This window comes from Vanessa atalanta, chromosome 22 (genome assembly GCF_905147765.1).
Source record: "Vanessa atalanta chromosome 22, ilVanAtal1.2, whole genome shotgun sequence".
NCBI lineage: Eukaryota > Metazoa > Arthropoda > Insecta > Lepidoptera > Nymphalidae > Vanessa > Vanessa atalanta.
This window is the reverse complement of record NC_061892.1, coordinates 3,781,418-3,805,462: the sequence shown is the minus strand read 5'-3', so window position 1 is coordinate 3,805,462 and position 24,045 is coordinate 3,781,418. Positions and strand designations below refer to the sequence as shown.

Below are 24,045 nucleotides of genomic sequence, written 5' to 3'. Positions count from 1 at the left end.
TGAAATTTTTCATGGTTTTCATGGAGACAATTCAGATCCGACCGTCGATAGAGGAGAGATAGACGAATTATACTTTTGTCTTTTGTATGCTTACTTCCAAATTATTTTATTTTTGAAATTATAATTATATTAAATCGTAATTATAGTTTCAAAAATAATATTTGCGTTTTCTTTCTAACAACTCAAAACCAAGAAAGTTATAAACAAATAGGTAACAATAATTTCCTATATCTTCTTTATAAGCTTTTTTTTAATTAATTGTGCACGAAGGCATAATATTGAATTAAATTTTTCGAAAAAAAATTATTCAATTAAATAATGGTATCAGTATTACGTCATTTAGCACGGAACCCTAATCAAGTACAAAATGTATCTTTTTTGGATAAAGGGTATCACATCCTGGTTATATTTGAAGTATTAGCGATTATACTTTAATGTTGAATAGGTTTTTTATATCTTTATACACTTTATTATTTTCCGTTTATAGACTTAACTAATGTATTTATTTCCTGCTGTTATCCTTGTTGTATACTAAAGGTGTCTTGTGGTAATTATGTATTTCTATTTACATTTAATCTATTTCTATATAACATTGTTATAAAACTTTAGACATAAACAATCTTCAATATTAAGATTTTAAACTCCGATATATCAATTTGTTTTTTTTTAATTCATTTCGAGAACAAGACGTTACAATTATACAGAAATAATCCAGCGTAGTGTTCATTGTAAGGAAGAGTGTGACCGATTAATTTGAAAATGAGACACAATTTTACCCAAACTATGGGTTGTAACTGTTCTTGTTCTACTGGTTCTAAAGCTATGCATATTATATGCATAGCATAAGAACCGAAGTATCAAATGAAGAAAAACAATGTTTTTTCATTGGTTTTTAATAAATCCCATTAGGCGGTGTCTGTAAAAATCGTAAGGAAAACTTAAGTGTAGAACAAAATGTAGCACGTGTGACTCTGTCACAACCTCCTTAACAACCAGACATTTAAGGCTACTTACACATAAAATGTACCCTATAAGTATCAACTCTGAATAAAATACATAAAACACTATTAAAAAAAGAACTAGACCTCTCCATCTCTTAACAACTACCCTTTTAAAGACTCATCAAAGCTTGCTTTAATAGAGAGGGTTATTTAACATTAAATAACTAAGAATCATCTTTAATACATTTCAAAGAGACACTTAAAACGAGCGTCGAAATATATTTTTAAGATTCGATTCATGTATTAAACACAATAGTTATTTTTCTTTTATTTGTGTAATAATAAAGCGAAACACACTAGTTTAACATTCGTTGAATTTTTCATTCGACTATCTTCACCAATTTTATCTATTACACACGTACCTATTAATTTTAGTGTCGATATACGTAAAATAAAAAGAACATTATTTTGTATTATAAATGGATTAATAAATACCTAACAATAAGCAACGGAAGTAAAACGAGTTCGTAATTTACAAAGTTAAACTGTTTATATAATTATAAACAGTTTAACTTTGTAAAATGTCTCATAACTAAAGGAAAATACAATAACGCTGATATATATTATATATATAATAAATATATAATATATATAATAAAAAGCTAATATATATATATATATATGTATGTATATATGTATAGACATTTTGATCGTAAGAAAGACAGACATTCTGAAATATGTTTAAATGATTTCTGCATTGATAATTAACTATTAGTTTAATTATATTCATTAAATTATTTATTTACAAATAATTATTTAGATTCTTTATCGAATTGAAAAAATACTATAAAACAAGGCAGTCATTTTGAAAATGTTTAATAACAAAATCGAAGAATGCGATTCAATTAATCTCTGCAATGTATAATCCTCGGGGTCAACAAACGGGATCAAAACAAACGTAGCATCCCTTGTGAAAATCCTTACAGAATTCAGTCTGAGATAGCTCGACTTGCATGCACAAACTTGTCCCTTTGTCCGATCATATGCAAGCCCCCTCTTAAAATCGTGGGAATCAACATTTACCTGTACCTACATGACAACATCTGAACCTTACAATACACATTACGTAGGGAGTACAGAACTCACACCCCTAAATTAATTATTGTAGGCGCAATAAATTGTAATCAAAAATTTTCACGTGTGATTAGATTTTTGTGGGAAATTTATAATAAGGTATTTTCATGTTTAACTTTTACGCATTACAACACTGAGCAGCAATGGTGCCAATATTATACAATATATACTGTAGATATGTTAATTCAAAGGCTCTTATGTCTACATAAATAAAATACATTTAATATTGATCTGCCTACGAAAGACAATTTCATAGATTAAAATAATTTTCTGGTTTATTACAGTTTAAAATGCCTTTAGAAAAAACACCGTTATCTCTTTTAGTCGAAATTCTGCCAGATGTATATCCGCCGAAAGAAAATACAACGACAACGCTGATGACATTCCTGTAAAAACAGTTTATTTACACGTTGTCAATAAAATTTCTCTCCAGCAATTACTTACAATACTTCAAACTACCAACATTAAATAAACTGTCATCATAAAACCAAAGAGGTTTTAATTACACATGTTCAATCAATCTTTATATCGAAACCAATTACACAATACAGTGTTGCATGTTGTATGACATAAGAATACGTGTAGTACCTGCAAAAGTAATGAATTCCTTTGGACCGCTTTTCATTAAGTCAATAATAATCAGTTGCAGATTTAATTACTGCGCCAACGACTATGGGCAATGATGTCCACTGTCAAGTGGTCAGCGAGCCGTTTGTCCGTCCAACAAAATGTCATAGCAAAATATATTCTCTCGATCTAGTAATGAATCTCAAAATTATTGTTTTTTAATATAAAAGACTATTTACGATTATTTTGTAACCTGTGATGATGTTTGACATTCAATTCGTTTGAGAGAAAATAAAAGTTATTGTGTTGTTTGTCCAAATAAGAATTCGGTGTTAAATTAGGTTCATAGACGTCTTTGACATCTTTCTAAAATCTCCTAGTGGAAAAATTATTTATATTATTTGCTATATTTGTTAAAAATCACACAAATTTAACCAATGTATCTTCTACATTAACCAAAAACGCTGCACCAAGACTTGCTGCGATACATTAATTTATTTATAGATATTAAAATACTTAAACTATCCAAAGTATTAGTGTTAGGATACATAGTCAGTGATAGAAGGAATAAGTTTGTTTTCAGTTACGTCAAATACCAAGAACACTCATATTGTTTAAAAATAATTAAATAACTTTACTGTATAAATTAATTTTAAGACAGGTTTTGTAACTACAAAATGTTACATCCTTATTTATAGTAGATAATGGATTTTTAAACTGTTTCCCATAGAACACTTAATCGCCCGTGCGTAAAAAAGGTGCAATATGAGGGTCACGCCTGTTGATGGTCAGAAAGAGGAATAAATTAGAATAATTTGTATGGAAGCTCACAATTACATGCTCATTAAATGAGTAATTGATACTAATGTTGTTAATTCATTCAATTACGAAATACTTCATCCGTAGCGTGAAGAGATTTTTTCTCGCTAACTGGTAGGGGTAGATAACGTGTACGGACGGATTCACTTAGTATATTGCAGTAATTAAGAAATATATAGCTATCCTTTTTCAACGAAATTTCTTCGATGTTGTCTATCTCTCTTTCTCTAAAATGACGAAATTGTTAGGTACGTAAAAACATAGTAAGGTAATTCCTAAACCTTTTTATATTCAACAATATAATCTGTTATTGTACTAATAAAAATGTATTCTTATGATTCGGCGTGATGTCCTTCTGACGGATTTAACAAACGGTAATTATTCTCAAAGAAATATAGGAAATTACTCAGTGCATATATGTGTATATGTGCAAACATGTTACATTCTCTATTTTCCCGCTCTCATAGTCATACAGGACGGCAATCCGATACGACTGAAGAAAGCTTTCCAGCTCACCAACTCCTGGCTGCGGTTTAGAATTTCTTAACAATAAAACCTTCATTGATGCGACAACTGATTCGAGCTTGGCGAATACGTATTCTTAACAAGCGTAAGAAACATCTTATAAATAAAACAATAGTTTTATGATAATTTAAAAAGGATAAAATAACATAAATAAGAGGAAAACTCATGTCAATAAGTTATAAAAATAAAAAAAATAGCATTAGCAAGTGTAAATATTCAAACTAATGTACTAGCGGTGCCTGCGCCTTCGTGTGCGTTTGAATTTAACAAAAAAGTTATTATTTTAGACTACTTTACTCCTTACTACATCAGGTATCTGCCAGTGAAAGTCACGTCAAAATCGGTCCAGCCGTTCCAGAGATTAGCCGGAACAAACAGACAGACCGACAGACAGACAAAAATTGAAACAAATGGTATTTTGGTATATGTACCATGTATATATAGAAATGCGTTTAGTAAAAAGCGGTTATTTTAATATTACAAACATACACTCCAATTTTATTATATGTATAGATTCATACAATAAAACTTGCCAGAGCCTTGTTGTGTATGAAAAAATATTTCGAAATCCTGATGTTCTATTTCAAGTTAACAATGACTTGACTTAACCATACGTTATAACAGGAAATTAAAATATAGATTGCGACAAAACAACTCGCTATTAAAATGAACGCGTCGAGCTCCGTTCAAATCCATAAAATCGATTTCAAATACGGTAGCCATATGTTCGCTGGCAATATAATCATTTGATAAGCATTCAAAAAGCCCTCATACTTAAAGGAAACCGTGGTAGTTTCCTTAAAACAGTAAAAATTATCTTTATAGGGGTTTGCGAAATGTACTTACAAGTCAGGGCTGCCAACAAAAATAGTTAAAAAAAACTTATAAGACTCGATGTAAAAGGTATATTTACATAATAGCACTAATTATCTTAAATAAGTTAATTTTAATCCGTCCTTTAGGTACTTTCTTAATATTCAAAGATAGACAAAATAACATTAAATACTCATTCAGTTAGAAGTTAATATCAATGTTCTTGTGATTGATTAACTGTAGAGCATGATTGACATAAACATTAGTTTATAATATAAAAAGCACGAACATCTGTCAAGTCTGACAGTTTTTATATATAAAAAAAATGTTCACAATTAATTGTTTTTTCTCTATTTTTTTATTAAAAACTTTCAAATGAAAAAAATAGCAACCCTTAGTACAATGTTTTAAATAGCAATGAACTCGCCCGCATGATATACTTGTAAAGGTGCCCTCACTGTCCATGATGTGGTTTGCATGTTTATGTCCAGGAATCAATATATTTATGACCATTTATCTATCTATTTAAATTCGATCATAATTAGTTTTTCCTATAAAATATATCCGACATGCAACTTTTTAATTAAAAATATATATAAACGTAAGCCGTATAAAATAAAAATAACATTTATTTATTACCTACCCTCTGTTGTTTTTATTAAAAAACAACAGAGCGAAATATGTTGTTTTTCCCTTTGCATTTATTTCTAAATGTCACAAGTGCCAAATCGTTATTATCAAATAAATATGTATATAAAACGCACTTGACCTGTTGTGTAGTGTTAGTCGTCTTTGTTTATCATCGATCACGACTATTTTTCTTGTATTCGATAAATTTATTGTTTAATATTTATCAAAAAATTCCGTACAATATAATATAGACCAGGGATTAATAATTTTATTGACTACTCCCTATAATGATAAGAACGCATCATCTGCCTTTTGTTTTATAATCTGTGACCAGTGCGGGCAATCTATTTTTTGTTAAATTAATAATCTCAAATTAAAGGAAAAGTATATCAGCTCTTCCACCGTATATATAATAATAAAGTCATTGCTTACATTAATTTAAAACGAAATCATTATTGACGTTTAATTTTTTATTTTTTTATATAGTGGGTATTTTTCAGCATCCTCGTTAGCGGACGATTGACGCATTGGCTATTGTATTGTACCGATGCAGGTAAAATTCTCATCATGACAAACATTTATTTGACGATGCAAATTTTATTATACACATCTAAGCTTCGATACAAGGTATCCCTAAGGAGGCTTTCGCCTTATGTGTGATTTATTTATATAGAAGATGCTTATGGTCCCAACTGCTATATGTATTCGCTTTTCTGATTTCGATTCAACTGTGTAATCATTAAAATGTCATAGACAAACGATGCTACTTTCATATTTATAAAAATAATTATTTATTACTCAAGTTATACAAAATGTATTATTCAATCGATTTGATCTAAACCCACTTTGCAAACAATTTGTAGTAGACATTTTTGGGACAGAAAGACAAAAGCGAACGCTAATATAAATAAAAAAAAAAACTGAAAATGTATTTAATCGATACTTATTTAATTGTTACAAAGTCACATATCCATTACGTTTTAAAGTATATTTATTACTTTTCAGTTCTAGAAACATTGAATGCTCGTTATAATTTAATTCTAGTGTAATTTATTATAGGCGTGAGCGAGAGCCGAGTACTTTGGCAGCACATATAATTAAGCGAGATTATATGAACATAAATAGTGTATAATGAAGGTATCCGGTAAATAATTTAAAATGGATAAGTATTGCAAGCATATATTTATAATTACATTTGCATTTAAATCAATATACATTTTAATGTTTGTATTTGTCTTTGTAGTAAGGATTTTTCGGCCTTATAATTTTTTCCCTTTGTCATCATTAATTTGAAATTCGAAAGAAAGTACGGAAGGTCGTCATCTCCTAAACAATATTGTCTGGTCGATAAGCAATTAGGCTCTAGGATAAGGTATTTGTTATCAAGATTACATCAACTGTAGGAATTGCTTGAAACTGTCTTGCGATTGATGACGTATTATTTACATACATAAGCTGTCGACTTTCAATGAGTGTTTTATAGAAAATAAAATCAACCAGCTGTGAATTTATATATACTAAAGAAAACACCGGGCGATCGCACGCGCCGACACAAAAGATACAGTTGCAAGCTCATATTTTTATATGTAATTAGATTTAGTTACATAAAGATGTTTTTAACTAGTAGAAAAAAGTATACTAAAATTAATATTAATTGTAATAAAATAAAAAAAAAAAATCTTGTAGATTTAGTAGAATAAAAACATTATACGTACATTTACCCCAAATTTGAAATTGATTGTAACAAGATTTGGATTTTGAAATATTACCAAATGCATTTTTTTTTTTAATTTGACATAAATTTAAAAATCGAACTTTGACACACATACAGGAACAACCCATGTCGTCCTCAAAAAGTATAACTATAACATCCATTGCGAATCCGTCTGTCGCCAACAAAGGGAATAGGTACACGGTATTGTTCGTAGAATGGGCTCAAAAACTTCCCCTGATTTCTTAAGATATTGTAAGTGTATTTCTTGAACCCCAAAACAGCTGGTCTATTCATTGGCAATGAAAAAACGAACTAGTGCCGTCAGTCACGTGGTCCGGAGTATTATTACTTTTTAAATGAACTGTTGCTATCACAACTGTTGCGATAGTAACACTCATTCCAGCAATTGATTTAACAAAAACATCAACATTTTCTTATATTATTCCTTTAATAGTACGCCAATACTATTCAGTAAGACCTCGACTTCGTACCTTGCTAATGAAATAGATAAATGTGAATATTCGAGATAGCTCTTACAGAACATAATATTTAATCTTAGTTCGATGTCAAAAATATTTAATTAAGAGAACACATAAGTCAGAAATCTTTAAATAGTGACAGCGCTTCATCATCATTAATTACCTTATTCCATGAATTTGTGATCTTTTTATTTGGCATACAGACAATTCTGTAATTGTTAAAAAAAACTTAGAAAATTTTAGTTTCAATAATAGACAAAAATCAAACAACTTGGCACTAATAGCAATAATAAAAAAGATATAAGCATAAATTTTACCGAATTCCTTGGGAACACATTTTGCTAGTGTTGTAGTACCCCACCTAAGTTATTCGATGAGCGTATGTCATTCATTGATGGATGCACTAACATTTTTTTTTTCTTCAGCCAAGATTTGAAAACACTAGTCTAGGATTGGAATTACACAGGAAATTATTGATAACTCCGGTTATATAATTTTGTTTCTTAATTATCTTCTTGTTTGGTAAACAAAATACTATTATGAACATAAAAATGAATTTATAATTTCTTAGATAAAAAAAAAACTTAGAACGAAATGGACATTGTTCGTAGATATATAATAATTAAAAGCATTTAAAGCGAAAGCTTCTAATGTCAACAAATGCTACAAAAAAATAATAGAGGAATGTTTAGTGAGTATAAAACATGAGTGTTATTACAGTGACTAGCGCATAGTTGCAGTTGTTCAGTTGCATCGTGTGAAAGTCGCGTCCTGCCATCGCCACCACCCCAATTACTTTAGTATTCATAGAATAGTTAGATAAGGATTGACTTCACAATTAGATTCATCGATATCGATAAATAAATACGAAATAAAAAAAAAAATCTTAATTTTACAAGTACAACCGATAAAAAGTATTTATATTATCATCAAATCATTTAGATACTTATAAAAATTAAACACCTGCCTAAGACTTTCTTTATTAGCACGTATTCCCCTAACATAAAAAGCAACATTAAATGTATACGAGCAAGGTTATCTAGCATATTATTTTTATAAAAATATGTAACTCGATTTCAAATATAAATATAATTTAATATCATTGCATGACTCTAGCAGCTGCTAGTGAAACACGCGAGCACATGTAACATCTTCCTTATCGATAGAATGAAAATCATCGATAAGTTAGCAAAGGTCATCACTGGCTCGCACCTTGACAGCCATCTGCCGATGCACGTGAGGCAATTAAGGCATCGAACCCTTGGGGGTGCCACCCTCGTCTGTTGGTCGTTTACCTTTAGAGGGGTTGCGCGGTCAACACTACTTGTCTGTACTTGTTCTCACATGAAAAGAACAGTAATTGAGTACCGCTATAATTGTTGAAATATTTAGAGAAAAAAAAAATTAAACATGGTTTCTTGGCCATTACAAGTTCTTGGGATTAAAAAATAAAGTATACCATTTAGATAATCGTGAAATGCTCTAAATAACTTAAGTTAATTAAAACAAGCCTTATTGAGCGTTTAAATAGAAGATAATTTATTTAAATAACCCAGTGTACACGTACCTTTTAAAGATTTACAAAGAACAAATTATAATCTTTAGAATTTTTAAGTATTGCCAACTTCATAAGTTGGCAATACTTGAAAATTTTATTCGTCTTACCTTTAATATAATTCGCTAATCGCTAATTATTAAATATATAATTATTAAACTTATTATTATTATAGTTTTGTGCTGTTCCAGTAAAACATCAAATTAATGTATTTTCGCATAATTATGTTAATTGATTTATAAAAATTAAAAAATATGACGTAATACAGAGAAGGGTTGGTAACAGATTCGTTGGGAAATAGTTAATGAGTGTTAGCATAATATGATAATCATCTTTAATATATTGTTTCACGGCTGGATGCGGAAGACCGAGGACACAGGACAGGACAGGATAGGACAGGACAGGCGAGGAAAGGATAGGGAGCTTCATGCACCTAATCAGAGGTCCAGCAAAGCCCAGATGGCCTCTTTTTGTTTGTTTTGTTTTCGTAGTAACTTTTGCTGGTCCTCGACACCGGTCACCGGACGTAGGAGAAACTTAAAATATTTCCTTAAGACGGAGTCTAAATGACCCAGCGGTTTGAACAAGCTTATACGAAAAAACACCACTGAGTTTTTATATATTTAATTTGGACTTATAATCGTGTTCGGCAATGATATAAAGCATAATGATGACTCAAACTCACACTTTCATGTGTAAGGTGAAATTCTTCCACGTTTATTCACCAAACCGCATTGGAGCGTGGTAGTATAAGCTTATCTATAAATGGTACAAGAGTTTCTTGTGCTATTAACTAATTATTCGCACTGGGGGTGATCGTTTCCATAGGTCATTCTTATAATCTAGCTAGGATGACCAAACTATACTCTAAAATATCTTAGTTAACTTTAATTCATGCAAAAGTTATTTCTTATCTAAACTGATAAAATGTATAAATCAAAATATTATATTTTTGAGCATTTTCAACAAAGAAGTTTTATGCCCAGCAGTGGACCATTTACAGGCTGTTTATGACTAGTAAGTAATGATAGGCTGATTAGTTATAGATATAATTGTTGAGTTGTAGGTAATGGTTTTACCTGAAGTAACGAATTTGTGTAATAATAAGATACTAATATTGCGACTTGTTGATTAAAATACATACAAATTTATTGATAAGAATTTATTTATATAATCTATGGAAAATCATTTTTAGTGTAAGGTATGGAGGCGTTGCGAGACATTGATGTTTGATTTTGGGGAAGGTTTCAGAATTCCACTACGCTACTCCACTGCATCGTGGTGGACATACATCTAACAAGGAAGAAAGACGACGTAAACACGTGGTTGTGATGTTATCCTCTCCGAACACGAGAATTATTAACTCAAATCAAGCACAGGAAACAGTAGTTATCGCGGAATTCGACATTACTCATGATTATTTCTGGTCAAAATAGAACAAATCCTTTAATTGTACAAGGACAGGTTTCTACCTTCAAATACAAAGGTACAGCGGACAGTGTTTTTAACAAGTTTCACAGGGTTTTAATGTCGAAATAAAGTTTAATATCACTACACCATTAAATAGAAGTAATATCCTTAGTACTTCATTTAAAACCAAGGCCACATAGATCATTATTAAGCCTATAAAAATTGTACCTACACGACAATTTGTTATGTTACATTTATAATGAAAATAAATTAAAAAATCAAATTAATTATGCTTCATAGTGTTTGCGAGTTCAGTGGAAAAACGGAAGCCTACAGTGCCAAGGCTTTTGGAAAATGAAGCTTAGTTACTTAACTTAAGCCTCATTTCTCAAAGGTACCATTTTGGCGCTTTGGCCATTCTTTTTTACTTTGATGATATAATTCTACTGGTGGTTCTATTAACACAAAATGCGTGTTTTAATTTTTAGATTGATTGTAATTTGATATTATTAATATACCTTAATACAAAAAATAATATATTTTATCCACAATAACACAACTCAATAAAAATATAACACAACTTCAGCCTTCGCAACGCGAAGCTTCTGTTATTGTTTATGAATAATGTGGAACTACCCTCACTTGAAAATGTTACTTATCGCCTTTGAAAATAGCACCTTTGAGTTATTAAAAAGGTACACACTATGAATATAAATTAAAATAAATTACATATTATATTATTTTTCGTGATGCGTAAGCATTTGTTGATTGATTATCAGTAGAATGGTAAACGCTCAACTGCTTATTTGGTCTACTGACTATCTTAAGCTAATTCACATTAAAACTCTAATATTCATATTCCTTCAATAGAAAAGTACATAAGGCTATAAGCCCATTGGACCATCACCTAATCTCTCTTCAATTATGTTGGGAAGGACCATTGCACGATAGAGTATGAGCAGAAAGTGAGTGTGCCAGTTTGCGCACAGGCTTACACTACTGCGCATATTTAGGCTTAGCTTTAAAATTGACAGCTGTAGTAAAATTCAGTCAGAATCATTCATAGCAAATGCAGATTCCAAATCCTCACGTAACACGTTTCAACATTTGCAAACACAGCAACTTTACGTGTACAAATTATATGAAATTATACACAGACGCTATATGAATTCTGAGAGCGAATTGTAGTCAAAACTCGTTTAGATAAGACCGGAAATACCATGACAAATATTGTAATATTAAATGAAATGCGAATGATGACTTCATTCATGTCTTACGTTTGAAATTTATATTTTCAACTCGACCGGTTCATATTCAAGCTGGTCGTCTCGACTTTGTTCGAGTAAAATTCATAATAGTACTTTTAACCTCACCTAGAACTGACTCCCACCCTCTCCTAAAGTTAAAATTTGCAAAAAATCATTTCTCAGCAGATGCTTACCGTAAATCATTGTTGAAATTTCATCAGGCACAATTATCTTTTCAATATAATCTGTGATGAACGAATGAATCTATTTTAATTTGACGATAAACATCAAAACTTAATTTGAACTCTATGAATTATATAGTATATAATATATGTTCTACTATTGTATTTTTAGTAGGCCTTCGACCTGAAATAATAAAAACAGTGCGAAACTATTAATATCGTCTTGCTGATTTTGTTTATCGACAATAGTCACGTCAGTTTAAGACTATGACCAAAAAAAAAAAAATACGAATTAAAAAAATATACTGATTGAGATTACATAACTACTGTCACGTTCGTTTAATACCAAGCTAAAATCAAGTTAGTGCCGATAAAATTAATTTTAACTGATGATTACAAATCGCATCGCTAACATCCAAAGACAATTTAAAGCATAATATTTCGCAAATATGGAAGATATCTTCTAGCCATCTACTAAATAATTTAGTGAGCCAGTGTAACTACAGACACATGGGACATGAGACCGTAATTCTTGCGGTCGGTGGCATATTCGCGATGTAAGGAATGGTTACATTTCTTACGACGCCAAAGTTATGAAAATTACATTTTTAATAAACAGAATGACTAAAAAATTACTTTAATTTTATTAAAAAATCTTTAATTTTTCTCTATATTTAAATGCCAAACGAATTCATTAGTCAAACGATTCAATAATGTAGAATTGGCATTTGGCACAGAAATATTCAATCGAGGGTACGTTCTTCAGAGTAAACGAACCTGATATAACCTTTAGTGTATTGAGTTTTCAGTGTTCATACACAACGCATGTATAAATTTCAAAGTAGGTTGAATAGGCACCCAAGTTCAAAGCACAAATAGCTTTACATGACTAAAAATAGGTATTACAAAGCAGTCAGGTTCTATCCAAGTCAATACGCGATAGAATTTGGCCAAGTTTTTGTACCTCCGATCATCTGTAAAGGTTCCGTCCGCTATCTAGTTAAGTAGGCATTGTACGTGGGACCTTGGAATGTTTCAAGGTCCATAAGAGCACGCAGGATTACCCAGACGAGTTGAAGGTCACGTGGCTTATTCAAATTTGGCTATTGAAACAACCGGTGTATATCTTTATGTGTACTTTATATCTCTTGAATGTGTTTTTATGTTCTAGGTAACAAAAGGAAGTATCTTAAATAGAACACTTGATTTTGAAGTGTCAAAAATATGTATCTGTATGAATATGAATATGTATCAAATTATGTATCTATTTTGAATACTAAGCTGGTAACTCTCGAACATTAACTCATTATTAAAGCTGTTTTAGAAGTCGAAGTGATAAATATAACCGGATCTTCCCTGTTTATCCTTTTAAAACGCTTTGGGTAACTAAACTATTTTATATTACCTCCATGAGAACTATGTTCCGCCAGTCAATAAGTCTAATGTAATTTCATTAAACTAAAATTAGTTCAATATACTCCGATAAAGTAACCAATAAAAAAATATATATCAAAATTTGCAATGTACTACATTGTTAATTAAGTACAAAATTTCGGCGATACAAATACTTTAGAATAGTCTTGAAACACGTGGTAGGTATCTTAACTTCGTGTTTAATCCAAGTAACTCAGCACGCAATTCAATTACAATACGAATAGAATGGTAACCTATTATGTAGTAATATCTTATTTAATTTTAGGTGAGTTTTTTTATTAATTAAACAATAAAATATGCCAATCGTTCGCAAACATCGGCGTCCATAAAGTATAATTATCATACATACGGACATTGTTAATAATAAGTTAATATTGTAGGTATACAATGAAGTTTTACTATAAGTCAAAAATTGTTTAATTCGTCTATTACTTATGCAATTAGTTCATTGCGTCCTTTATTTATTAAAATAAGTAAAACATTAATGTATACAAAAAAATAGTCAACACTCACTTTCTGCGCCGGCTGGCTGAGGTATTATTCTCGAGTGGAAAATTGAAGGATTCACCAAAAATCCGATATTGCAAGTCGTCCTCTTCATTACTTTGATATTGCATCGCTTACACGCTAATTACAAGGCGTATGACGAAATTAACCACCCTTATCATTACTTGACCTTAGAATCATCATTACAAAACATACTAAAACATCGAACTATTTCACTTTCATTAAAATTAAACACACCGGCGTACTATACAAAATTCTTGTACATTTGCCGCCAAAAAAGTACAAACTACAGATATTTTCTTTCTTTATTTTTTTTATTAATTTTAAAATTATCGGCAGCGAACACGACGAATCACTGCCGTAACGCGTGCGGAGCCGGACTGACTGAACAGTGAACGAAACGAGTAACGACGGGGCGCGGCAGAGCGGGAACCGGCATTGTCGTCCCACCCGGCTCGCCCTGGGCCGTGTTATAATGGCCGTGGAATTCCAAACTTTATAGTTTTCATAATTCATATCCTTATTTTCATAATGCATTGTATTTAAAAAATACTTTTTATATGATAGAAATGTTTGTATTTTTTCATTACATTAAATAAGTATTAAGCTTTATGTTCGTTCGTTCGTAACATATAAGTATGAAATAAAAAAGTTCATCATTATTTACAAGTAATAATTATTATAAGAGCACTTTCGTGATTAAATTGTTGATATAATGACGTCAACTCTCGGTGCAACCATACACCGGATAGACCACTTCCAGGTTTAAGATAACATACTTTTTGTGGTCCGGCGACAAGTTTGACTACTTACGATATATTTTTAAATTCTTCGTCAGTTTCGACCATAATTTATATGACAATCAGTGAATAATTTATCGAAACAAGTCCTGATTCCTTCATTATATTCTATTCGCTACGATTAGTAACATGTCTTGTTGGCAGGCTTTAATTTAAATATCGAGTAGCAAAAATTAAAAATTAGTCATGTTACTTAAATAAACTAAAAATTAATATTAACTAAAGCAATATCTATTGATATGTTTCGATAAATGAACTATAGGTTCATAAGAGATGTTCTAACTAATATCATAATAATCAAATCAAAAGGACCGTTCGAGTCCAGTATAAACAACAAAAGTGTATGATATTTTGTAACTATACACAATAAAACAAAATAAAAAAACAGGATCTCAGGATCACTCTCGTGTCTGCTGTTTATCGGTCACAATTTCTCAAAAGTATTCATTTTTCGAGTTTATAAGTCCGTAAAATAGGGCCTCGCTCATATAAAATCAGCAATCAGTAATGTAAAATTTACCTTGAACACGGAATCTTAAAACCCTCTCCACATGAGACGGACTTTTGAGCACCAAGTTTTTTACTATGAAAATATGTTGTTTAACTCTCATTTTTTACTAGAAAGGCTTTACAATACAGATGAGATTAAAATTATATATGGGTATATAATATTAATGAGACATCCTCGTGTTGTTTAAAGAAAACAATTAAGACTGTGTTTAATCATATTTTATAAAAGGGGAGTAACTTTCTAAATTTAACCTTGACTATCCAGTTAATGCTAATCTACATAATTTTTTATTTAATATGTTGATATTCAACAGAACAGAATAGAAGTTACTGTAGAAAAAAAAATTACAAAGTTTACTTACTGTTCTTCTTTTACAATAACGTAATTATCTTCTGCTCCAGACGAAAGTTTTGCTTGTAAAGCTTTTAATCTTTCTATTTGAACTTGCAGATATGATTTTGTTCCTTCTTCTTCCATTCTAAAATTAAACATATATATTAAGTATTATACTTTCCACATAGAGTTTGACATGTTCTCTATTGACATTTAATACTATAACAAGTGAAAACGAGAAGTGGAAACGTGAGTGGTTTATAACTATGCTCAAGTCTTTATAATCACCATGAATTCATCACAATGCTTTAAGTAGCTGGTCGCAACAGATTACTTCTTTCTCAAGTAATTTAAATAAGGTCCTACAATACAAGATGCTTGAATTTCCTGTTGATTATCTGAATGTGTTCATATATGATATTAAAAAAAGTTATGACTTACAATTCTGTGTGGTAAACTGATGAAGTGTATTCTACCAATCGTAGTTTAATATTTCTTACAAAATTATCCTACCATAGGAATTATACCAAAATTAAATATTGAAGTATTTGTTATTTATTCTAAGAGAACTTCGAACTACTTTCTTTATTCTTTGTATTACTTGAGCATAATCAAAAGAAAAACAATCATTATTTAGTTCAATTGATAATAAATTTGAAACCTACGTGTCTAAGGGTGCTTAAGCATACTGCCTATATTTAGTCCTTTGCTTGTTTAATATTTCCAGACTATGAAAATTAAAACTTGTTTATAGATACATTATTTTTTTTTTAAATCGATAAAATATTTTGCAAGTAATATTAGAGTATTTACGATAAGTTATAAAATAATAAGAACATAATACATATAGCCAAACTATTTGCAACACGCATGTAATATTATGTATGCTATTAATATCAAAGGTTAGTATAGTTTTATTTCGTAACTCGAAACAACTCCTAGATATGATCATGATAGTTTATATACATAGTGTAACATTTACTATAGTGTATTTTGATACTATTTTTCAGCTACTCTATCTAACAAACACTAAATAGTCACTAGATTATAATTTATAAGTCATTTCTAAAACAAATTAACATGAAGAAACTTCGTAACGCTATTTGCACCACGGCACAGCTCAATATTATTATCAGAACGATTAAAAATAACCTCACACAAAGATGTTTATAACCTAATTATACACGTTTAAGTGCAAGAAAACATTGAAATTTTATTTCGTAATCGAAACCTTTTATTTATATAAAATTAAATAAATCCAAATAGAGAATCGTAGTTCATTGCGTAATCATGGACGACATTGAGTTTAATACTTCACGATACATGATTGCTATGAATAGGTCCAGTGAGGAAAATTTGCGCGTAACTTGTTCTATAACCCTTCACGCATAAATATTTTTAAATATACACCTACGTGTGTCAACATTTAAAAATCATCTTTCAAAACTTAAGTCCGTTAAATATTTGAAGATCGAATTCGAAGGAAAAACGTTATAGCAACGGCAACGTTAATTTCATACTTCATCATTATACGATTATTATTGTGTTTCACAGTCTTATTATTTTTTGATGGATCCTTTAATAATATCACATAGTATTCTCACTTTGGTAAGCTTATTTAAAACAAGGAATAAACGGGGAAGTTTGTTTGGTTATGAAATGACGACATTATCGATCGTACATTTGTACACATACCTTGACTTAGCATTATTCTCCATATATTCCTCTTATTAGAAATTTCCTTCACCAGTGAAGGGATACAATTAAATAATAAACAATAATATAAAGTTTTCAATAATAAATTAGTTTCTAAATTGCACAATAAATAAGAATAATAAATAAAATCTTTAAGTAAAATAACCACAATTCGTTAATATTCGTTACAATCAAAAGGAACATTGCCCGTCTCTGTCATAGTATACCAAATTCTATAATGTATGAAAGAGACCGAATAGAGCAGTGTAAATAAACTTATCAGTATGCCAGTTATGTCAGGCGCCATCTTTGGAGGAAATACGGTTATATTTCGTCTATGGATAACATAATTATTGCCATACACAATAAAAATCAAGATAAATAAACGCTACGAAGTATGTATTAAATATTGGTTTTATTAGTGAATTTTGTTAATACAAAATTTTCTGGCTTCATAATACCGCTAACATGATGGCGGGTTGGCCTAATAATTTATATTGTTATCTTTTACTATTTCTATTCTTACTGATTACTTTAAAATGTTAATAGTTATATCACTATAAAATCAAGATGACAATGTATTTTTTAATAATATTTCCCTTGTTAATTAAAGCTTAATATATAATGTCAAAAAATAAATAAAAATATAAGCTCACCAAAAAATTCACTTACCTTTCGATGTATATTTTAAATTCATTTTATCTCTTACTTTTATTGTTTTTAAGTTTAATCATCTTAAAAAAGAGACAATATATACATAAATAGAAAAAAAAACCTCTTTGGTGTGTAAAGCATAATGCAAGCTATATAAGTAATATTGTATAATACTATTGAGGTAACAACTGAAACCAATTATTGAAACGTAAATAAATCGCTTTTAAAATAATTCTCAATTTTTAATTGCTTTTTTAAGACACATAAACATTAAAAACAAATTATATGTATGTACCATAAGCCATATATTATATTTTAAATAGCGATAGTTTGAAATGACATTGACATTAAATTACAATTTAAAATCAAATCTAGAGCAATTTCTACTTTCGCGCGAATCTGCAAATTTTTTTCAACACAGTACTTTCATTCTTTGTACTTTTTAATAGTCGTTTCTTTGCACTTTGTATTGCTAATATGTAATAAATCATTTAATCACTTGACCTTTTAACAACTTAAGTAATTAAGTTTTACTTAAATCATGAAATTTCGTGCCGTGATGATAGATACGGGTCCAATGAGAGAATTTTCAAGTATGAAATTGAAATTAATGAATTATAAACCAAAAATACCTTGGATTATAATGAAATACATCTTTCAGATATAGTGACAACTATTTCAAAGTTATCCAAGGAATGCGTAATGAGGTTGTCCGATGATAAGTTATATTTCATAGTTAGTGAAGACAATAGTGGTCCCACTCCGCCGGTGTTGTGGTGTGAGATCCCTCAAGATATGTTTTTCTCCGAGTATGAAATGATTGGTATCGACGAGAATCACAAAGATATTTATTTAGGAGTTGTATCAGGTACATATTTTCTATTGAATACAATAAGGCTTAAAATATCGAGAAACTAATCTGGATTCAGTCTATTCTTTGTATTTCTGGTACACAATAAATATTCAAAACGTTAAAAGATATTTCTATCAGATTCCGGTGATTCTTTAACTTTATTTCACTATTAAGTGTTTATTGTACTGAAAACTTACTACTGCAAAAAAATCATAAGTAAATTTTCTTAACATTTTCTGTATTCTTAATTTATTATATGTCTCATCGATTAGGCCTGTGTTTATAGTTTCAGAGTGATTGCTTTTAATATTAGTTTGTTTATACCATTTATTTTATCAGGAATTATTTATTCAAAATATTCTTGTTTAAGGTTTTTGTTTTGTATCAACACAATATCAGAAAATACTTAGTATATTTTGATGTAATTGATGTGAATAAAAAGCTTATATTTATCCAAATAAAGTGAACTAATTATTTACAGCAAACTTAGCGCGGTCACTTATGACATTAAAATCAGCAAAGTGTTTAAAAATGAAATTGACAAAAAAACAATGCCCTTGTTTAACATTGGAAATTGAAATGGTGAGTATTTGTGACATTATAAATAATCTAATAAATTAATAATCCCAGGGATAAAACAAATTAAATTTTATTCAAGTAAAATTAACAATAAAGGATTTTTGAACCTACAATATTTCACCACTACCAACATTTTGAAAAACAGCCTTCAGCGAGAAAGAAGGCCTGACATTTTGTTTTATGTGTATAGACTTTTATGGAATGTTTTCTATGTTCTTCCATATAAATATATTGTTAAACAGCCATTAATACTTTTAATTGGACTGTTTTGTCAGAAAATTTTTGAACTACAGATACAAATATAAAAGTTGTTAAGAGAAAAATACAGTCATAAAACCAAAAAAAAGTAATGAGATGTGTTGTGGAGCACTCATTTGAATATATTATATGTGTTACATAACAACTATTGAGAATAACGATATGACAATATATAATATTGTTATTAAAAATCTTTTTTGAATTAAAACAATAACAAAACAAGTTAAAATAATATAATATAAAACCATGTGCAAATGAAAGATAGGGAAAGGTCACCTGCAGGGGGCATAATGATTTATTTTATGTGACAATTACTTTGTTGTTGTCATTCATTGATGTACTTTAATCCAATAACTTTATGATAAGTCTTTAGACTAATTTGAGTATCAATATTGGCTGCCAATTAAAATGACAAAGAAAAACAATTTTTTTTTTATTTACAGCCATCATCTACCTCACAACAAACACGTCAAGTTACTCATGATATACCCGTTATTGTTGTGCCCAGGAAACTATGGAGCGAGTTTCAAGAGCCCAGAGTCCCACAACCTGATGTGAGTAATGGACCGGAGATCATAGTAGATAGAGTGACAATGTGTTTGTGCTTGAATGGAGGGAGAGGGAGGGAGGAAATACATTAGTATCGATCAAATCAAAATATATATTATTTAAGAGGCTCTAAAAGTCTGCTTATTGAATTGACCTTTAATTAGAATTATTTAGTCTGAATTTGTTTTAAGACTTTTTTTGGGTGCAGTTCTCTGTAAGTGGTGTGTTTACTTATTTTATATTATGTACAAATATTTTTATGAAACATAAAACTTGATTTCAGATATCTATAGAGTTACCCACACTAAAACAATTACGAACAACAGTAGACCGTATGAGAACAATGAGTCCAGAAATAGTTATCAGAGCTTCATCTGAGGGTAGACTTACCTTACAAATTAAAACAAGTATGGCAAAGGTTTCCACAAGATTTAAGGATTTAAGAGTGGAGGCTTTTGAAGGTACTTATTTAATATTTAAACATTAAAAAGTAACCATAAGAAAGCTTATAAATTTAATTATTTAATATTAGCTTTAAATTTAATACAGTAAGTGTAAGTGATGTAATAAGTTCCTTCAGATCACTAGATATTAAGAAAACGGCCGATCTGTGGGGGATCTCTGTCAAGGTAGTCAATTCAATAATTGATGTAATCGCACCCTACCTTGTCACTATATTTAATAAATGTGTCCTTAGTGGCGTGTTTCCTGACCTCATGAAACATAGTAGAGTATTACCAATATTTAAGTCAGGTAGTACATCAGACCCCAACAACTATAGGCCCATCTCTGTACTACCAACTCTTAGCAAGATCTTTGAAAAGTTATTACTAAATCAAATGCTAGTACATTTTAACAATAACAAGTTGCTACACAAGAAACAATTTGGATTTACAAGGGGTCGCTCGACAACTGACGCTGGTGTTGAGCTCGTTAAAAATATTTACAGGGCCTGGGAGGAGTCACAGGATGCCTTAGGTATATTTTGTGATTTATCTAAGGCCTTTGATTGTGTGCAACACGAAACTTTGGTCAGGAAGCCACGTCATTATGGAATTAGGGACACTGCACTCAGTCTTCTGATTTCGTATCTGAGCAATCGGATTCAGAGGGTTGATGTAAATGGAAAGAGATATCCCGGGTCTCCAGTTACTGTGGGGGTCCCTCAAGGATCAATTCTTGGACCTTTTCTCTTCCTTGTTTATATAAATGACCTGCCACATCTCCTAGGTGATAAACTCGAGATAGTATTGTTTGCTGATGATACTTCTTTAATTTTTAAAATAAAAAGACGTCTTTCAATATATGACGATGTGAACAATACTCTCTCTGAAATAGTAAATTGGTTTAGTGTTAATAATTTAATGTTAAATAGTAAAAAGACTAAGGTCCAGTTTCACCATACCCTGTTAAATATTTAACGTATTGTTAAGTCAGTTAACGGACTGTTAAAGTTATCGAGTGTCCCACCACGAGTTAACGCGTGTTTATTTGTTATAACAAGCCGTTAAATTTAATCACCGCTGTAGACGTCCGTTAGACCGTAACAGACAATTAAACTCAAGATGGACGCTGCGTACAATTTTATTTTCGAAAATAATGTTTTAGAAAATTTTGATTACTTAGACACAATAGTGCGACGCGTGTTAAATTCTTCCGCTAGTTTCTTCCATCCTTCATTTTTGATCGCAGTAGTTACTGCGTCCGTTTTCTTATTTTCAATTAGATCCTTGTATTTTGTAACTAAATGAACAAGGATTTCCTTTTCATTTGACGAAAAATTCGGTCCGCGTGTTTTCTTTGACATAGTTATTTATATTCAATAAGAAGCACACCACAAACACAATCAAAGAGCACAAAATAATGCTGCATAACCTCAGCTCAAAAATAAATATTACCATGTTATAATTATTTGACGTTTCAATCGGTTTAAATCAAAAGTAGTTAACATTTCATTGAAATCACTCGGAGCTAACGATTTTTGAAATTGGTCGCGCAGCACAACAAATGACGTATTATACGACTAGATAAAATATTACCGAACTTCGTCTAAATGACATGTCACAAATAAGCATTTCAATTTGGTTGCTTAAAATAAGAGTGAGTAACTTACAAGCCATTCAGTTAAATGTTCTGTTTAATAACGGCTTGTTAAATTTTGTTCCTGGGACATTTAATGATATAACAGCCCGTTAATTATTAACAACTCATTAGTAAATTACTGATTAAGATTTAACAAACATAGTTTGGTGAAATTAGACCTAAATGTATTAAATTCACTACTCCCAATGTAAGATGTGTCAAAACGAGTGTACTTTTAAACGGGGAAGCATTAGATGTTTTAGAATCAACAGAGTTCCTTGGTATGACAATAGACTCTAAGCTCCAATGGGGGCCCCCATATAAGTAAATTGGCGAATAGACTCAGCTCTGCAGCCTATGCGGTAAAAAAAATTAGACTTTTGACTGATGTGGATACGGCTCGCCTTGTGTACTTCAGTTATTTCCATAGTATAATGTCGTATGGCATTCTACTCTGGGGTAATGCAGCTGACATTAATACTATTTTTGTACTGCAGAAGAGGGCTATTCGTGCAATTTATAACCTGGGCCCAAAAGATTCGTTAAGAGGTAAATTTAAAGAAATTAAAATAATGACTGTCGCTTCTCAATTTGTTTTTGATAATGTTATGTATGTACGCAAAAACATAAATGATTTTCCCAGAAATTGTGACGTACATTCTATTAACACTAGGAACAAGAATAAACTTGTTACTCCATGTACCCGATTACACAGGGTTAGTAACTCTTTTTTGGGGCAATGTATACGTTTTTACAACAGGATCCCAGAAAACGTTCAAAATTATTCAATTATAAAATTCAAAAGAGTCGTTAAAGAGCGTTTGTGTGCTAAAGGATATTACAACACTAATGACTTTTTAGTTGACTGCACACCTTGGGAATGAAATGATCGCCTCCAGGCTGTCTCAAATAACTAAAATTGTACATGGAAAAAGGTCAAAAAATATATATATATATCCCGCTGAGTTTCTTTCGCCGGTTCTTCTCAGGTCTGAGGTGCTAAATTTCGAACCGGTGGTAGATTTTTGACAATCAATAAGCAAGTGTAATCACTTCTATATTGAATAAAGATTTTTGACTTTGACTTTTGACTTTGAATTATACATCTATTTCAGAGTGTCTGTACTACTTTGTTTAATGGTTAAAAGATGGAGCGGACCAATTTTAGATTGCTCTTTGTTATTATTTAATTGCGCTCAGATAGTATAGTAGTTGTGCATGTGTATACTTACCTTAGATACACAAAGAGAATTTTGTGTTTAACTTGTTGTAATTCAGGCCTTGCTTGGAGATGAAGGAAAACATTTTGAAGAAACCAGCAATAGTCAGATTAAAATATGCCTCACGTTTTACAATTTTTTATGCAGTGAGTCCTGACCTTTGGACAACAATAGACTATAAATTTTTATAAGACATAAGACATGTATGTATGTATTTAATTAATATCCTTTTTGTATTTATAGGACCGATTGATCATTCAGATTCTGAGACAGAGAGCCAGGCAAATGAAGATATGTCAAATTTATGTTATTGTCGAGTGGATGCTAAGAAGTTCTCCATATTCCTCAGTGCCGACCAAATATCCCATAATCAAACTATGTGTAGTATTGTACATAAAAAATTGATAATTTTATGTCTTCAGACTGAGGAAAATGTGAAATTGCAGTTTTTTATAACTGGGATTGTATATTAATATTAGATGAGAATTGTATATATAAATAAGACAAATAAACATGTTATTTTGTATGAATTTATTTTTATTTATTTTATATAA

The 24,045-nt window shown here is 30.4% G+C and overlaps 2 protein-coding genes across 5 annotated transcripts in view; one reads left to right on the top strand and one right to left on the bottom strand.

Annotated features, from left to right (window-relative positions):
* LOC125072723 (myb protein) overlaps window positions 1–17,475 on the bottom strand; it is a 48,619-nt gene extending 31,144 nt beyond the window's left edge. Inside the window, exons 1-2 of one of the 4 annotated variants that reach the window (XM_047683401.1) lie at window positions 17,297–17,475; window positions 15,630–15,746 (exon numbers count right to left, since the gene is read on the bottom strand). In XM_047683401.1, the coding sequence (XP_047539357.1) occupies window positions 15,630–15,746; window positions 17,297–17,319 (140 nt within the window). In that variant the 5' untranslated portion in view covers window positions 17,320–17,475. Of the gene's footprint in view, window positions 1–13,963; window positions 14,325–15,629; window positions 15,747–17,296 lie in introns of those variants that run through there. The other 3 variants (XM_047683399.1, XM_047683402.1, XM_047683400.1) reach the window with 3 other exon arrangements.
* Window positions 17,476–18,332: 857 nt separating this feature from the next.
* Window positions 18,333–24,017, top strand: LOC125072717 (checkpoint protein HUS1). The gene is made up of 6 exons (XM_047683392.1): window positions 18,333–18,543; window positions 18,612–18,818; window positions 19,285–19,385; window positions 20,084–20,194; window positions 20,473–20,650; window positions 23,735–24,017. The coding sequence occupies exons 1-6, from the start codon at window positions 18,492–18,494 to the stop codon at window positions 23,962–23,964; spliced, it is 879 nt and encodes a 292-aa protein (XP_047539348.1). The 5' UTR covers window positions 18,333–18,491; the 3' UTR covers window positions 23,965–24,017.
* Window positions 24,018–24,045: the final 28 nt, after the last annotated feature.